At 44.7% G+C, this 15,330-nt stretch overlaps 1 protein-coding gene across 1 annotated transcript in view; it reads right to left on the reverse strand.

Annotated features, from left to right (window-relative positions):
* EP300 (E1A binding protein p300) overlaps positions 1-15,330 on the reverse strand; it is a 119,503-nt gene that overhangs the window by 33,706 nt on the left and 70,467 nt on the right. Inside the window, exons 8-16 of the mRNA XM_024200411.3 lie at positions 14,603-14,740; positions 13,879-13,996; positions 13,039-13,213; positions 10,438-10,515; positions 9,722-9,831; positions 9,087-9,245; positions 8,235-8,687; positions 7,475-7,669; positions 6,027-6,183 (exon numbers count right to left, since the gene is read on the reverse strand). Coding sequence (XP_024056179.2) covers positions 6,027-6,183; positions 7,475-7,669; positions 8,235-8,687; positions 9,087-9,245; positions 9,722-9,831; positions 10,438-10,515; positions 13,039-13,213; positions 13,879-13,996; positions 14,603-14,740 — 1,583 coding nt within the window. The remainder of the gene's footprint in view (positions 1-6,026; positions 6,184-7,474; positions 7,670-8,234; positions 8,688-9,086; positions 9,246-9,721; positions 9,832-10,437; positions 10,516-13,038; positions 13,214-13,878; positions 13,997-14,602; positions 14,741-15,330) is intronic.

Below are 15,330 nucleotides of genomic sequence, written 5' to 3' on the forward strand. Positions count from 1 at the left end.
CGGTAGCTGTAATGGAACAACCACAGAGATCCAGCACCGTGCTGAACCAGTGCTGGCATGGCCAAGCCGCCGCTATGAGGATCACCTTCACCCTCTCCTGCTTGATCTTCATGAGGACTTGGAATTAACAGTAATGGGAGGAAGGCATAAAACAGAGCCCCCAACCACAGGAGCAGAAAAGCGTCTGACAAGTAGCCTCTGTCGATCCCCCGAATCAAGAAGAAAATATGGCATTTCCTGTTCTGTCTGGACGCAAACAGGTCCACCTGGGGAGTTCCCCACTTGTGGAAGATGAAGTTGACCACTTCCAGATCTGCCAAAGCGATCTGCCAAAGCGTTTTTGGCCCTGGTGAGGTGAGCAACTAAGAGATGATGTCATGCTGCACACAGAAGTCCCAGAGCCTAAGGGCTTCCTGGCAAAGGGCAGACGATCTGGCTCTGCCTTGCTTGTTGATATAGAACAGTTTCTGTGCTGTCCGTTAGGACCTGAACCACCTTGCTTTCTATGTGAGGTAGGAAGGCTTGGCAGGCCAGACAAACCACTCTGAGATCCCTAATGTTGATATGTAGGGAGCGATAGTGACTGGACCAATGACCTTGCATTTAGAGATTGCCCAGGTGGGCTGCCCACCCCAGGTCCGATGCCTCAGAGATGAGGATTACCGATGGGGATGAAGCAGCGAAAGGGATTCCTTCCAAACTTGATGCAGGATTCTGCCACCAGGTGTGTGACGACAGTATATGATCTGGAACCCTGACCATGCTGTGTGTGTTGGGGATGTAGACAGATGCCAGCCACGCCTGCAGGGGCCTAAGGCGGAGCCACGCGTGCCAGACCACGTACCTGCAGGCCACCATGTGTCTCAACAACTGCAGGCACATGTGAGTGGTGGTGAGAGGGTGGGCTTGCATGCACGAGATGAGGTCCGCCATGGCTTGGAACCGAGCCTCGGGAAGGAAAGGTCTGGCCTGAGTAGAGTTGAGCACCACTCCAATGAATTCTATGCACTATAGTGGGGTTAAGGTTGACTTTCTCTCATTTATTACCAGCCCCAGGTCATGACAGGTGGAAAAAAAAAAAAAAACAGATTGAGATGCCACCGCACCTGATCCTGGGACCAGCCCTTTAGTAGCAAGTGATCAAGGTATGGGTAAATTTGAAAGCCCTGACGCTGGAGGTAAGCGGCCACTGCCACTATGCACTTTGTGAACTCTCTTTGGGCTGATAAGAGACCAAAGGGTATTGCTATGAATCGGAAATGGCGCTGGCAAAGCATAAAACAAAGGAAGCGCCTGCGCCCCCGGAAAATGGAAATACGTGTCCTTCAAGTTGAGGGGGGAGTACCTGTCTCCCAGATCCAGGGAGGGGATGCCAGAGGCCAAGGACACTATGTGAAACTTCAAGTTCTTGAGAGACTTGAGACGACGCAGGTCCAAGACCAGGGCCCCCTGCCTCTCCCCAGAGTCGGATTCCTGGTGAAGCCCCGGGGCGGGCACCTGGCCTGACATCTGTCCTTTGACCAAAACCCCTTTTCCTTCCAGTGCCGAGGGTTCTTCTTTTGCTGCTTCTTAGGCACTGGCAAGGGGGAAATAGTGCTAGTCGGCGCCTGGTGCCAGCGGTTCTCTCCATACCGAAGCGGGAGAGCTCCGATGCAGGACAAAGCGCAGCCTCCATGAAGAGGGCCCTCAAGCGGATATCCCGCTCCTTTTGGGTTCTAGGTCGAACGTTTTTACAGATTTGACACTTGTCCTTTCTATGGGATTCCCCCAAACACTTCAAGCAGCTGTTGTGGGAGTCACTGATAGGCACTGGCCTGCTGCATGTCGAGCATGGTTTGAAGCTGGGAGAGCGGGGCATGCCCCACTTCAGGACGAAGTACCCAGCCGGGACGCTAATTACCAACTAACCTAATACTTAATTAGTAACTAAGTACCTACAAACTATATACAAAGAAGATAAAGGCTGTAAAGAACTGCTAATGCTCTTGCGATCTGCAAGACAAGACGCTCCAACCAATAATCATGGGCGGTAAGAAGGAACTGAGAGCTTAGGGTCGGCAGCGCCTAATATACCGACGCATGAGCATGGCTCTCAAGGGGGCGCCACAGCTGACCCTACGGATACCGCTAAGGCAGAAGTCTCTGACAACTGTGTGAGTGGGTGCGCACACACCTAGAATAGAATGGACTGGACATGAGCAAGTACTCAAAGAAGAAAGGCATCTGTCATGGAACCCTGGGCTTCACCCTGCTCTGGAGCAGAATCTCCTGTATTTGTTGCTCAGGTTGGCTGCAAAAAGGTCTATTACTGGGTAACCCCACTGGCGGAAGACCTAGAGCAAAATGTCTTTTCTTATTGACCACTTGTGCTGGTCTATAAACTCCCTGCTGAAGGAATCCATAAGAGCATTCCTCACCCCTGGAAAGTGAAAGGCTTTCTGGTGAGACCTTCTTTATATAGAGGTTCCACAAGTGGATCACTTCCTAGCATAACTGAGATAATACTGCACCTCCATGCTTTTTCAGGTAAAACATAGCAGTGGTGTTGTCTGTGAGAACTTGAACTACCTGATTCCTAATGGTTGACGTAAACATCTTGCGGGTCCGACAAATAGCTTGAAGCTCCAGCATATTTATATGGAGTGAAGCCTCCTGAGGCAACCTAAGTACTTGAGCCTAAAGTTGACTGAGATCCCTCCCACCTCCACACACATCCTGCCACGGCAACCCTTGGTAGATGCGTCTGTTACAAGAGTCTCAGTTGGTTCTGGTATGAAAAAGGGAACCCCTTTGCATATGTTCCGATGGTCCAACCACCAATCCAGGGACTAAAGCACTCAGGCAGGTGCAAATGAGCATGTCCTGTGAACGTCTGCTTGGCTGATATACTAAGTGGATGCAGGTCTGCAGACATCTGACGTGAAGTCTAGCATGCAGAGTCACATACATGCGCACGGCCATGTGACCCAGGAGTTGTAGAAAATTGCTCTGTTGTCCTTGGGTTGGATTTGAGGGTTTTGGACAGAGACTATGGACTGAAACCTGTCTGTGGAGAAGTAAGCCATGGTGCACAGAGGGCTGCTCCTTTGAAGATTATTCATTGTGTTGTCACAATTCCGATGCCTCTACATTTAGTTTTAAACCCAGATGAGAAAACAGATGTCAGATGAGAATGCTGTTTTGGACATGGGTACTTGATCTTCCCTGAACTAGCCAACTGTCTTGGTAAGGAAACATTTGTATACCTAGGCAGTGGGCTGCTACCACCATCATGCACTTAGTGAATACCCATGGGGCCAACGATAACCCAAAGGGAAGCATCACGTACTAGTAGTTCTTGCTGCCTGCTATGAACTGAAAATAATTTCAGTAGCCAGGGTGTACTGCCACATGAAAGTAAACATCCTATAAATTGAGGACAGCATACCAATCTCCAAGGAAAGGATAACTGAAGCAAGTTGATTTTCTAACTTTTTTTTTTTTATTAAAAGTCTAGAATGGATCAAAGACCATCTTGGTGGGAATTGGGAAGTACTGGGAAAAGAAATCTTTCATTCTGTGTTGATAAGGAAAACCTGCTCTGTGGCTCCCAATTTGGAAAAAGACACTACTTCCTGAAGAAGGGATGGGAAAAGTGGGCTGGGGAAGGGAAAGGAATTGAACTCGATAATGAATCCCTCCCTTACTGTTTTGAGTGCCCACTTGTCTGATGTAATCTTTCTCCAAAAACTATAGAAGAGAGGTACATGCTTTCTAAATAGTGGGAGATGAGATATAGCTGGTGTGCTGTCTTCAATCAAGTAGTCAAAACTATCATCGGAGCCCTAAGAGGTCTGGTGAGAAGAGGCTGCCATGGACAATGACAACGTCTAGCATGCTTAGACCTTCTTTTAGAGGTCTCCTGAGACCTTAGCTAACAGAATGGTCTGTAACATGTTTGAGGCATAAGCTGTTTTTTCTGTTACTGGGGTGTAACATCGATTCTGGGGTGACGGCCTCATCCGGGAAGATGAAATCGGGGGGGGGGGGGGGGGGGGGAAGGGAGGTTATCACCTAGGCTTTCCTCCCTTGCATCCTCTTCCTCTGCCTGCTCCAACAAAAGAAGGGGCTGAGGGTTTGTAGAATCTTCCCTAGAAATCCCCAGCATGGGAGAAAGGAATCTCCTCAGACTGACAGGGGTCTAGACTCTCTTGGATCAGTCCAAGATGCCCAATAAAGCTGGGGGGTGGGGGTGTAGGTGTTCCATTCCAATCTTTGAACCACGCATGGTGGTATGCACCACACAGGGGCCTCTTTGTAAGAATGCCAATCTTGCCCCTTGATTCAGGCACCTCTAGAGCATGACCTGAACCCTCCTTGGTGGAGATATGGGTCTACCGTGGTCAAAGTCTGAAGGAGATATGGCTTCCCTTGGTGAATGGAGGAGCTGTTCCAATTGACATTTGTGGGCATCTCAGCACCATCAAAATCGGGATCATGTCCTAAAGGTACCGACATGGAGGATGTATCCAACAGTCATGGAAGTGGGACAGGAAGGCAAAAGGATAAGTTGATGCGGTCACCGAGGGCTGTATTCAAGAAGCCAATGGAAATGATGGAGCCACGACTGTAAATGATGTCACGGCCAACAGTACCGGGCAAGACTGATGCTGGATGATATAGTAAAGAAGAGTCCAGTAGGGGAAAGATACAAAAGGTCCTTTTGCTGCAAGTAAGGCCTGCAGTGTTGGTGGCACCAAAATCAGAGGCAAATGTTCTGTTCTCACTGCCTATGGTATGTATAGGACCCAAATGCTGAGGATGAGGATGCTCTAGATAATAGTAGAGATGCTGGTCTTGATGGCCCCAGGGGATGGTGCTGCCTCAGATAGTGCTGGTGAGAATCAGTGTGCAACTAGACCTTGACCTGGCATTGGAAATCTTCTCTGAGATTTTCCTGTGAGGTAAAGAGTGAGGCTTCAACTCCCTACCAGTCTCAGAAGACAAAGATGGTTAAAATGTCTTGAGGAGGCTGCGAGAGAAGAGAAAGAGCGGTGTTTCTCAACAAATCTGGGCTCAGAAGCTGAGACAGCAGGAGGGACACTCCTCATGGACAAGCTGTCCATCTTCTTGTGATTAGGGTCACACTCGGAAGAGGAACGCATTGCCTCTTCCATAAAATGGATTTTAAGGCAGAAATTCCTCTGTTTCTTCCTCCACATTGGAAAAGAGGCACTAATAAGACATTTGTCCCTTTCCCATGCCATGCCCATGCCCATACCCCTCCCGAGGCAAATTAGGCAGCTTTTGTGACTGTCCATAACTGTGATCGTGGACCTGTTTATTTGAATCCTGGGGATTTTTTTCCATATTAAATCTCCAAATGAAAGGACTAAGAAAACTATACGAAGCCTAAACTGTAACTATAATTATGAGTAACAGAAGTCTTTTTCTAGAGGCTGGATAATCAAAACTAAACAATGACAGAGTCCAACTCTCACCACAGGCACCAAGAAGGAACTGAGAGGGAGGTGGTGGCCATTCCCTTTTCATGCCCTCAGCTCCCATCATGAAGACAGCAGTGGCGCATGCACTGCCTTGGTTATACAGCTGGCAAATTCTCCGACTTGAGTGCATTGGGGGGTGCATGCACCTGGAGTGGAATGTACATGTTCACAATCACTTGAAGGAGAACAGGGTCTTCCTGCATTATAGTTCTTCCAAGGGCCAATTTATACACTCAGAATACAGCCTTTTTATGTAAGATGATAATTTCCTACAGACGTTTATTAAACAGGAAAGGGTCTCCGATCCTTATTTTACAGAGAGTGTCTAATACCTGATTCAGTGTCAGATAACATTTGAGAACATAGTTCACTAGGACCACTTTTGTACTACTAAAATATTAATACTTATGTCCAAGAGCTACAAAGAGAAAAGAGTTCATATATGCAAATTGGAAACACTGAAGGAAGTTCAGCTTCTGCCTAGATATCCCAGTCCCCCAGAGATTTGAATCCCAAGACCACAACAGTTTTCTTGCTTACTTTTCCTCTTAGACTGTCCTGGTGCTGGAGAAGACTGAGTAGCTGGAGTATTGGGTCTTTCTTCCTCTTCCTTCATTTCTGACTTCACTTCTGGTTTCTTCTCTTCTTGCTCCATTGGTTCTGTCATACATTCCTTCACCACTGGTTCCACTTTAATCTGAAAAGCAGATCAGATTCCCTTCACTTAATTCAATATAAGCCCCTCACTTGCTCTTGTTGTGAGGATACAGTAAGATAGTGTGTCTTTTGGGCTTAGCTAGAGCTTGCCTGTCGTTACTTCCTATGGAAAAAATGACCCTTGCTCACTCATCCTGGCTCTCACCTAAGCCTATTCTTCACTCCTCCCAATGTGGTCTCTGCCAAGATTTAAATAGTTCTATGGGTAATTTATTTAACACTAAATCATGAAGACTGACCCCCGCCCCCCCTTCCTCCATCTCTTCCAATTGGTGGGGAACCCCACCTCCCTGATCACTAGGATCCAGTCTCCTTTTTGGCTTTTAATGTGAGGACACTATAGTTTCTATCCCCGCACGACAAAAAGTGAAGCTACTTTCCCATAAAGCCACAAGTTCCTTTAATGAAAAGTGATCAGGACCTTAGTTTTTCAGCTCAAAGATATAACCCACAGGAGCACAATTCACTATTATAGGGAATCAAGCCTACAGTGCAGGGGTGGCCAACCTGAGTCTGAGAAGAAGCCAGAATTTACCAATGTACATTGCCAAAGAGCCACGGTAAAGCGTCAGCAGCCCCCCCATCTGCTCCCCCACCCTGCTCCCAGTGCCTCCCACACACACCGGCAACCCCGCCGATCAGCACCTCCCCCTCCCTCCCAATCAGTTGTTTTGTGGCATGCAGGAGGCTCTGGGGGGTGGGGTGGGGGAAAAAGGAGCGAGGGCACTGCAGGCTCAGGGGAGGGGGAAGGAAGGGGTAGAGTGGGGTAGGGCCTGTGGCAGAGCCAGGGGTTGAGCAGTGAGCACCCCCCAGCACATTGGAAAGTTGGCTCCTGTAGCTCCAGCCCCGGAGTCAGTGCCTATACAAGGAGCCGCATATTAACTTCTGAAAAGCCAAATGTGGCTCCGGAGCCACAGGCTGGCCACCCCTGCTATAGTGACTGCTTACACTAGGGAACATTTTACAGAGGGGAAAAAAAAAAAGTTGCAGGCACATGCTCAGCTCTCACTGGGTTAGCAAAATTGAGGACCTCAGTGCTGAGAGCCTATTGGCTGCTGCCACCATTTTTAGCACTCATCTACCCCGGCTCAAAAACAGGTCTAGGAGAGAGTGCCTAAATTATGGTGCAGCTGGGATCTACAGCTAGCTTAGCTAGAGCCCTACAGGGAATTCCCTCTTCTGAATCACAGCACTCATTTCTCTTCAATCTCCCAGCCAAGTACTGACCTTGCCCAATCAATTCATACCAGAAAAATTATCTATCCTCTTACCTCTGGTTTCTCCTCTATCTGGAGCTCTGTTTGTTCTGACCCCTCTTCTTCCATTTTAATATCCATTTTCACTTCCTGCAAGAGTGGCTGCTGCTGCTGCTGCTCAGGGATAGTCTGTTGAGAGTTCACTTCTGTGCTGCTGGTGGATGGTGGGTTTGATACCTGCCCATCAATGCTTACAGCCGGCTGTGAAAGCTGCGGGGAAACTCACAGTGACTAAAAAGGGCCAAGCAATTATGCTGCAAAGTTTACTTTATTAAGATGTACTTTTCATTTGCTGTCATGTTTCCTCAAATTTAACTGCACCTCACTTATTCCCCTCCCTTGAAAAAAAACTGACTCCTGCACAACTCTGGTCTGAGGAAACATGCTATTGAAATCTGCTTTGGACAGCATGGCATTTTAACAATTTCATATGCCTACTGTACAATCCCACCCCTACACATGCATGGAAATAAATGCATTATGAGAGACATCTACTATATTTTGCAGTAGGCTCCTAAATGTGCACTAAAATTCTCTAAAATCCTTCCAACATGGAAGTGTCAGGTGTTCCAGTGTCCAGTTTACTGGTCCTGGGTCTTCAGACACAAAAATGTACTTCTCAAATGTAATGCATACCCATATTGGTTCAGATGCCTCTTAAACAGGTTGTTCACCATTGTCTTGGACATAGAACAAGTAAACAAAGCTCCTGTCTGAAAGAGTCTCACATCTGAGTATCCCTGGGGAAAGCATAGAAATAAAAATATTTTCTTACAGGTGTTGTGGGGTGCTGAGGCTGCAGTGGTGCTGTTGGGGTGGGCACAGATGCAGTCGTGCTCTGTTGTGACAGGGGTTGCTGCTGTTGCTCTGCCGAAGGGGTGACTGGAACTGGAGGTTGGACTTGTGGAGGCAGCTGTGCCTGTGGAGGTGTTGGAGTCTGCCTCTGAGGGGGGTGCATAGTTTGTGACTGCGGTCCAGGTGGCATTGCCGTAGGGGTGGGGGCGGTGGGGGCAGTGGTGGCGGCTGCTGGTGTTGCCTGCGGCTGCTGCTGCTGGGATCCCAGACCTGGGGGAGTGTGGTGAGGTGTTGGGGTACGGCTAGGTACTGGAGAGGGAGAGTTTCGGTGCAAGGTAGGCTGTGGAAGAGGTGGGCAGTGAATATGGCTCCCTTGAGAACCTGGAGCCATTACAGGAGAGTTCACAGGACAGGAAGAGCTGGTCATTTGTGCCTGTGGGAAAACAAGTAGATATATACAATGACTTGAGACAATAAGTGCGAAGAGGGAAGGGATTACCTTCAAGTGGGCACTTTTTACCTGAGTTACTAACACCTATCAGTTTAAAAGTACGACTAGCAATACTGTTGACTTTTTGCATTTCATTTACTTTAGTGAGCAGAACGGGATTGTTCAATTTGACATTTTTGTTCACATGCACAATGCTGCAGTGTTTAGGTTTCCCAGAACTCCTAAGAAAAATGTAAATACAATTAACCAGTTTTCACTGATATTTAAATAAGCATTAAAGAACAACATTCCCTATTAATCCAACTACCCAATTGAAAAAGAACAGTAAAACCAGCTCGCAGAGCCTGTCAGTGAAATTGCTCCCTTAAGTGAAGAACATACTTGAGACACTGGCGTCTGATTGCCAGGCTGGGTCATAGGCATGTTTGTCGCATTCATTCCTGGGGAGGAAGCAGGGAACTGGTTCTGTTGCAGAAACTGACTTTGGCTGGAAGGTTGGCCAACCCCCGGCTGCTGCATACGTGAAGCAAATCCCATCTGCTGGGAAAAAGGAAAGGCTTATTTCACAGTGTATACATACCCACCCACTCGCTCACCCTTAAAAATAAAATTCTACAAAGTAACATCCAGTGCAAGGCAGAGCAATTGACACATCTGGCAGCATGTGATGTGATGCAGCATGGCAAATATGCTAATGCTCTGCTTAAAAGCAGGAAGATATTTTTACAGTTACTTCCTAATTCAGTTTATGACAGGAGTTCAGGAATTCAGACAGATCATGCCTCAAGTTTTTGAGCTAGTTTCTGATAAATCCCTCTGTTTCAAGGGTGTTACTGCACACACAATCTTAAATCTAAGCCAATATTAGCAGTTCCCTCACTGATTTGTAAAGACTGGCTACTCATAGTGGAGATGCAAAGGGAGAAACAACGGGACCATAGAGCAAGCAAAGAATTACTGTTTGGATAACCATAGTTAAACAGGAACATCAAACCTAAAGAGTTCAACATACTGACCTGGTTCATGGCCCCAGCCTGGCTTAGCTGTCCAGGGTGCTGAAGAGGAGGGGTTTGCCGGGGACCCATAGATGGCAGTTGCATGTTCATCTGGCCAAACTGGTTCATTCCTGTGTATTTACCCCAAAAAGATTTTAAAACAAAAGTTTCAGTTCTCATTTGGACGTCATTCAATGTTTGAACAGGAACAAATATTGCCTCTACTCTCCTAATTTTATTTCTACCAACACACATCTTTGAGTATGCCACATAATGTACTTCAGGCTCTAACTTAGGTATTTTAAGCCTTTCGAAAGCAATGCTCATAAACCTAGTAATAAGTTTCTGGGTCAAAGGAATTGTTTTTGAGCATGCTTTGAAGAGAAAGGATTTTTTTTGTTTTGTTTACAAAGTGTATTTTACACACAACTCCAATATGCTAAGAGAAATCTGTCTTTACATTAACCAGCTGCTTGGCAGAGTTTGAAATCAAGTTTAACATGTCAACCCAAACTCCTTCACATTCCTTCAGAACACAAACTAGGCTTTCCTGAAAGACTTGTGTATCCATGTCCCTGCTTTCAGGTATGAGTTTTGGTGAAGAGCAGAGAAAACTACATTCTAGTAGACTCCAGTGAGGACTGCTTGATGTCATATAGCCATTGAGGAAGACAGAATCCAAGATTCTATCCACATTCATTTGGAATTACATGGGCTTCCTTTCTTTGGACACTTACCCGGCTGCGTCTGCATGCGATTCATCATCTGATTTGGCACACTGGCACGAATCATGGTTGGGTCAGGAAGGGGACCATCTGAAAAAGAGTTGGAGAAACAGAGGTTAGGGAGTTAAGACAACAGTCCACCCTCTCAAACTTCACTTTTACAACAATTACTTTATTGGGAAATATTCAAATTAACTCCAAACACAGTGAGACCATGTTAGGCCCTAAAAGATGACTCAATGGAACAAAGATGGAAAAACTTGTAAATACAAACACGTGTGCAATATATTTCTTAACCAAAAAGAGTTTAAGATGTCTGAACTTTGTGAAGTTGAGGACTGATCTACAGCATATTAACGAGTTACAATGACTAGATGGCCAGAGGCTTAAAATGTCTCATGCACTATTAAGCAGTGTTAACACTGTTCTGTATAGGTTAAACAGCAGACTGACAAATTCAATTAGAGTACCAACCTTGAAAGGACCTGTATCTCACACTGAAATCAAGTTCACAAACTTTTTTATCAAAATGCATCCTCATTTTTAAAAGTGACTAACCCAATTGTACAGTGACATTCTGAGGTGAATGGATGGCTCAGGGGATTGGGAAAAATATTTAGCTTTTTGCCTCTACATCACTAATTTCATCTAACCCCAGTCTGGTGAGCAAAACTCATTACAATATGATGGCTGTTTAGCAGCCTGCATGAAATTCAATATTCAACTAAATTCCTATTTGTAAAGTGCTTCTAAAGCTCAAGAACTGAATGAGCACAAGAAAAAAAAAATCCCCTCATTCTTAGAGGTAGGTGGCCTGTTAGGAGAATGGCCATACTGAGCAAGGGGAATAGCTCTGTGAAATAAGTTTACAGAGCTGCAATTGTACTTAGAGGACTTCAGTCTCCAGAGCTGTCAGTTCAGCACCTTGCACCAACACAAAACTAATCTTAAAAAACAAGTATGTTTTAGCACAAGTAATTTGTCATTTAATTATTACTGTAAAAGTGTTTTATTTATGGAAATATAAAAAAGACAGACCAACTGGAAGGGGAAAGAAGGATAGAACAGGATGGTGTCTGTCCCACCTCACCCTACCCCCCAGTCTATTATATCACACTGATCACCACAGCTGACATTTCTACACCCATTGTCTAATATTCCTTGGCCATGAGCAGATTTGTTTGCTGTTGGATTGGTGATGGGAGTTATAACACTATAAGTGTAATGTGAGAATTTGAGCAAGAAATTATTGGAAATTTAACCATCCATCAATCCAAGCCCTTAAGTTATTGCTTAGCATTACCCAGATGAAGCACACTGTACCTGACGATGTTTAAAGACATTAAACACGCTAATACCCAGGCAGTCCTGTAGAATTTGGTCTTGTCACCCCATTTATTTATGATGTCTGAGGGACTGTTGGAGTGATACTACAGAATTCAACATCAGCATGCTAATATCTAGTTCTACTTCCCTCCCCCTCCCCCCCATCAAGACCAAACTATATTATTTCTCTGATATCCCAGCACCTGGCTGAAGGAGAAACCTGGACAAAATCCACTGCATCCACAGCACTTAGGTACTCCGTTTGGTTAACATGGAAGTGATTATTGTGAAGGAGGGAGAAGCATTATGAGAAATACACTGAGATTTTGACTTCACCCACAACTGAAGGCATCTGTTCATCTGTCAAGGTGACATGCATTTTTGGGGGTCTTATTGGACTTCTAATTCTGAATTCCCAAATGCATTTCTGGGCAAAAATATTTTTTTACTTCTGAATTTTCAAGAGATTAATATACATCCTTTTCTCTCCAATGACAACCTTTGCAGTGTCTTCTAGGCATATGTAGCTCCAGGCTAGCTTACAGCAATGTGCTCTCCACTTTGGATTACCTTTAAATAGCCACCGGGAAGCTGCAAAAAGTGCAGAATATGGCAACTTTATAGGTAAGGGCAGGCTGTCAAGAGCACATCTCACCAATGCTCTAAACTGGTTACAATTCCAATTCTTTATTTTTTTTAAAGTTGTAAATGGTTTATGACCCAGTTATCTCAGAGCCCTTCCCATAGCCGCTATAACAACTGCCATTAACCAAGTAACGGTTGACTTCAGTCCCCAGAGCTGAATTCTTCATTCATACTGTGGTTGGGTATTCTCAAAAATAGGCTCAGCTCTGGAATTCACTCAATTGATCCATCAGAATCTAAGTCTTGCCACTTTTAGGAGACAATACAGGACAGCTCTGCTTACACTCTCCAAAACAGACAGATAGTGGCAAGTTCAGTTAGTGCACAAGATCCCATGTGAAGTTTTGTCATATCTTGTCAAACACCATTTTCTCCACCAATTGAGCGCAAGTTAACTCAGATTTTGCAAGTAGTTCTTGCAAAATCTCACATAGTGAACAGGCAACAACAGGAAAATGCTCTCACCACCGTACCACATACTATTACACACTGAGCCACTTCAAGTTCTTCTAGAGAATTAGGCAATTATAATTTTGTAAGATTAGCTGTAAAATGGGGGAGAAAGGCTCCCATTCTGTCCCACTATAATGATTTCCCCTGCACAAGTTATTCCCTTTTATTAACTAACCCAACTGTTCTTACTTGCAGACATCCCTGGTTGTGGCTGCCCCATGTTGGGCCCTTGATTCATGGGAGCTGGAGGCATGCCTGGTGCATTTGGTATCATGTTCTGCTTCTGCAATCTGGTCCTTCGCTTTTCCTCTAGTTCCTTCTGAATCTTATAGATCTTCTCAGCTAACAAGTGGTAGTACTCTGCCTGTTGGGGTATAAAGAGACAAGAGATAGTGGAGACATACAATAAGTAAAGCTTACAGATTAAAAACTGATGACCAAGTTTAGGGCTGGGAAAGACTTCCTTCTCTCCCCTGCATATTAGAGAGCTGAAGTGATTTGCCCATAGGATTAGGCGAGCATATTCTACAGTATTTCCTGCAACTGAAGACTGACAGACAGTGGAGATTTATTCTACTCATATTGTGCATTTATTTGACACACACCGCAGTAAAGGGTGAGCTCTGGGTTTATACTGTATTTGGGAGAAAATGAGAAACCCTAAGCATGGCACATTAGGATAAAAAGCTTTCAGACCACAAACATGTCTCAAGCAAAAAGACAAGATCTGAAACTAGGAAGAGATTGGAGCTTGCTGTTGGTCCTTGCATATGTCAGCATCACCTTTAAAAAAAAAAAATCTCTCTGCACTTTTATTCATTTTTGGGACCCAACTTGTCAGTTAGGCCTCTACTCCCACCCCACAAACACCACTTCATTTATTAATGGTACATTGAGACAGTATTTCAACACTGACCCCATGAATACTAGAAGCTGCCTAGTCTCCATAGCAGTTTTGAGTTCTGTCCACTATACTGACAAACTCATGCAGGCTCTCTGCAGCTCTGGTGGGAAAATATGGCAACTCACCCTGCTATTTGCAGATTCATACATGTCACCTTCTACCTTCCGCGCATATGCCACCAGGTTCTCCATGCGCCTGTCTTTTAATGCTGCAGGGTCAGGGGTAGGAAATATGGCTTGGACTCTGAAGAGGGAAAAACCATGAAACAGATTAAAAATATGCATCTTTTGAATTTAAAAAAATGGCCCCAAATGAAGTTCAAACACAAAGGGCTTTTAATCTCTATTTCAAGCATCTAAAGAAAGTTAGAGATCATCATACATTGCAGCTTTAGGGGTCTCTATAACCCCATTGCTTTCCTGAGCTCTCCCCCAATACTGCTATTTTGGAGCACAGAGGGGCATGTTTGATACAATAGGATCAGACCTAAAGTAGCTTCTGATATAATTTTAGGATTTAACACAAGGAAAGCAAGTAATCCCATATTTTTTGCCATTATTTCTTCTGACCTTCACCCCATCCAAAATCCACTTTCATGTCCTATCTGCTCAAAGCAACAGGCTTCCTCAACTTTAAAGCTTAAGCTACTCACTAGTAGCTGTTTCTCTACTTTTTTGGGTGGAGCAGAGTGGGGTGCAACTACAAAACATTTTAAAAAGTTTTTGTGTTTATACTTCTTTAAGTTCAACTGATTCCTTAGCCTCCTAATCTTAGAAAATACTACAACCTTTCCAGTTCTCCCAACCTTCCTTGGCAGAGGGAGACCTTGTTTTGATACCAGATACCTACAGTTTATGAACAAGATGATTTCGGAGGTCCTGAGTAATATCTTCATGCCACTGTTTTCGAATTCCGGTGTTGGATGGTTGGGCTGCTGTTGGCATAGCTCCCAAACTGGTAACACTGGCGCCTTCACTCATCATGGGACTTTGAAATAGAAGATGATGATGTTAGAGGAGAAAAAAGTGCTAAACTTATGATCTTACATGAATAGTCTATTTTATACTTAAGGATGACAAATCACTATTTACTATTTGATTTACACACTATATAGGAATCACTTCACTGATCAAGGCAGCACACCCACCTCTGGAGTGAGGCAAAATGGATGTTTAGTAGTATGCAGTAGCACTACAAAACTATTTAGGAGATGGACATGAACACTACCAAATCCAATGGAAAACAGAGCAACTACCTAAAAGGAATTTGGCCCTGACACTGGGGTTTACTTTGTTTCCCTTGCAAAAAGTTTGACAGAAGTTGTAATTACCTCTTTATATCTCATCTGAAAGATGAGGCACCAGAGTGGCTCTTAACCCCCTGGCAGAGGGATGACAGATTTGCAATACATCATCACATCCAGTAACACCTGCATGTTTGAGGTCTAGAAAAACTAACTCATCCTAACCTTGGTAATCCATGAGACCTGATGTTCTTTTAACCATACCAAAAATGCCCTCAAATCAAAGATACTTCCTTTTTTCCAGTCTTAATTGTAAAGATTATATAAATCTCTC

Source organism: Terrapene carolina, unplaced genomic scaffold, assembly GCF_002925995.2.
Source record: "Terrapene carolina triunguis isolate 2854851 unplaced genomic scaffold, T_m_triunguis-2.0 Scaffold247, whole genome shotgun sequence".
Classification (NCBI taxonomy): domain Eukaryota; kingdom Metazoa; phylum Chordata; order Testudines; family Emydidae; genus Terrapene; species Terrapene triunguis.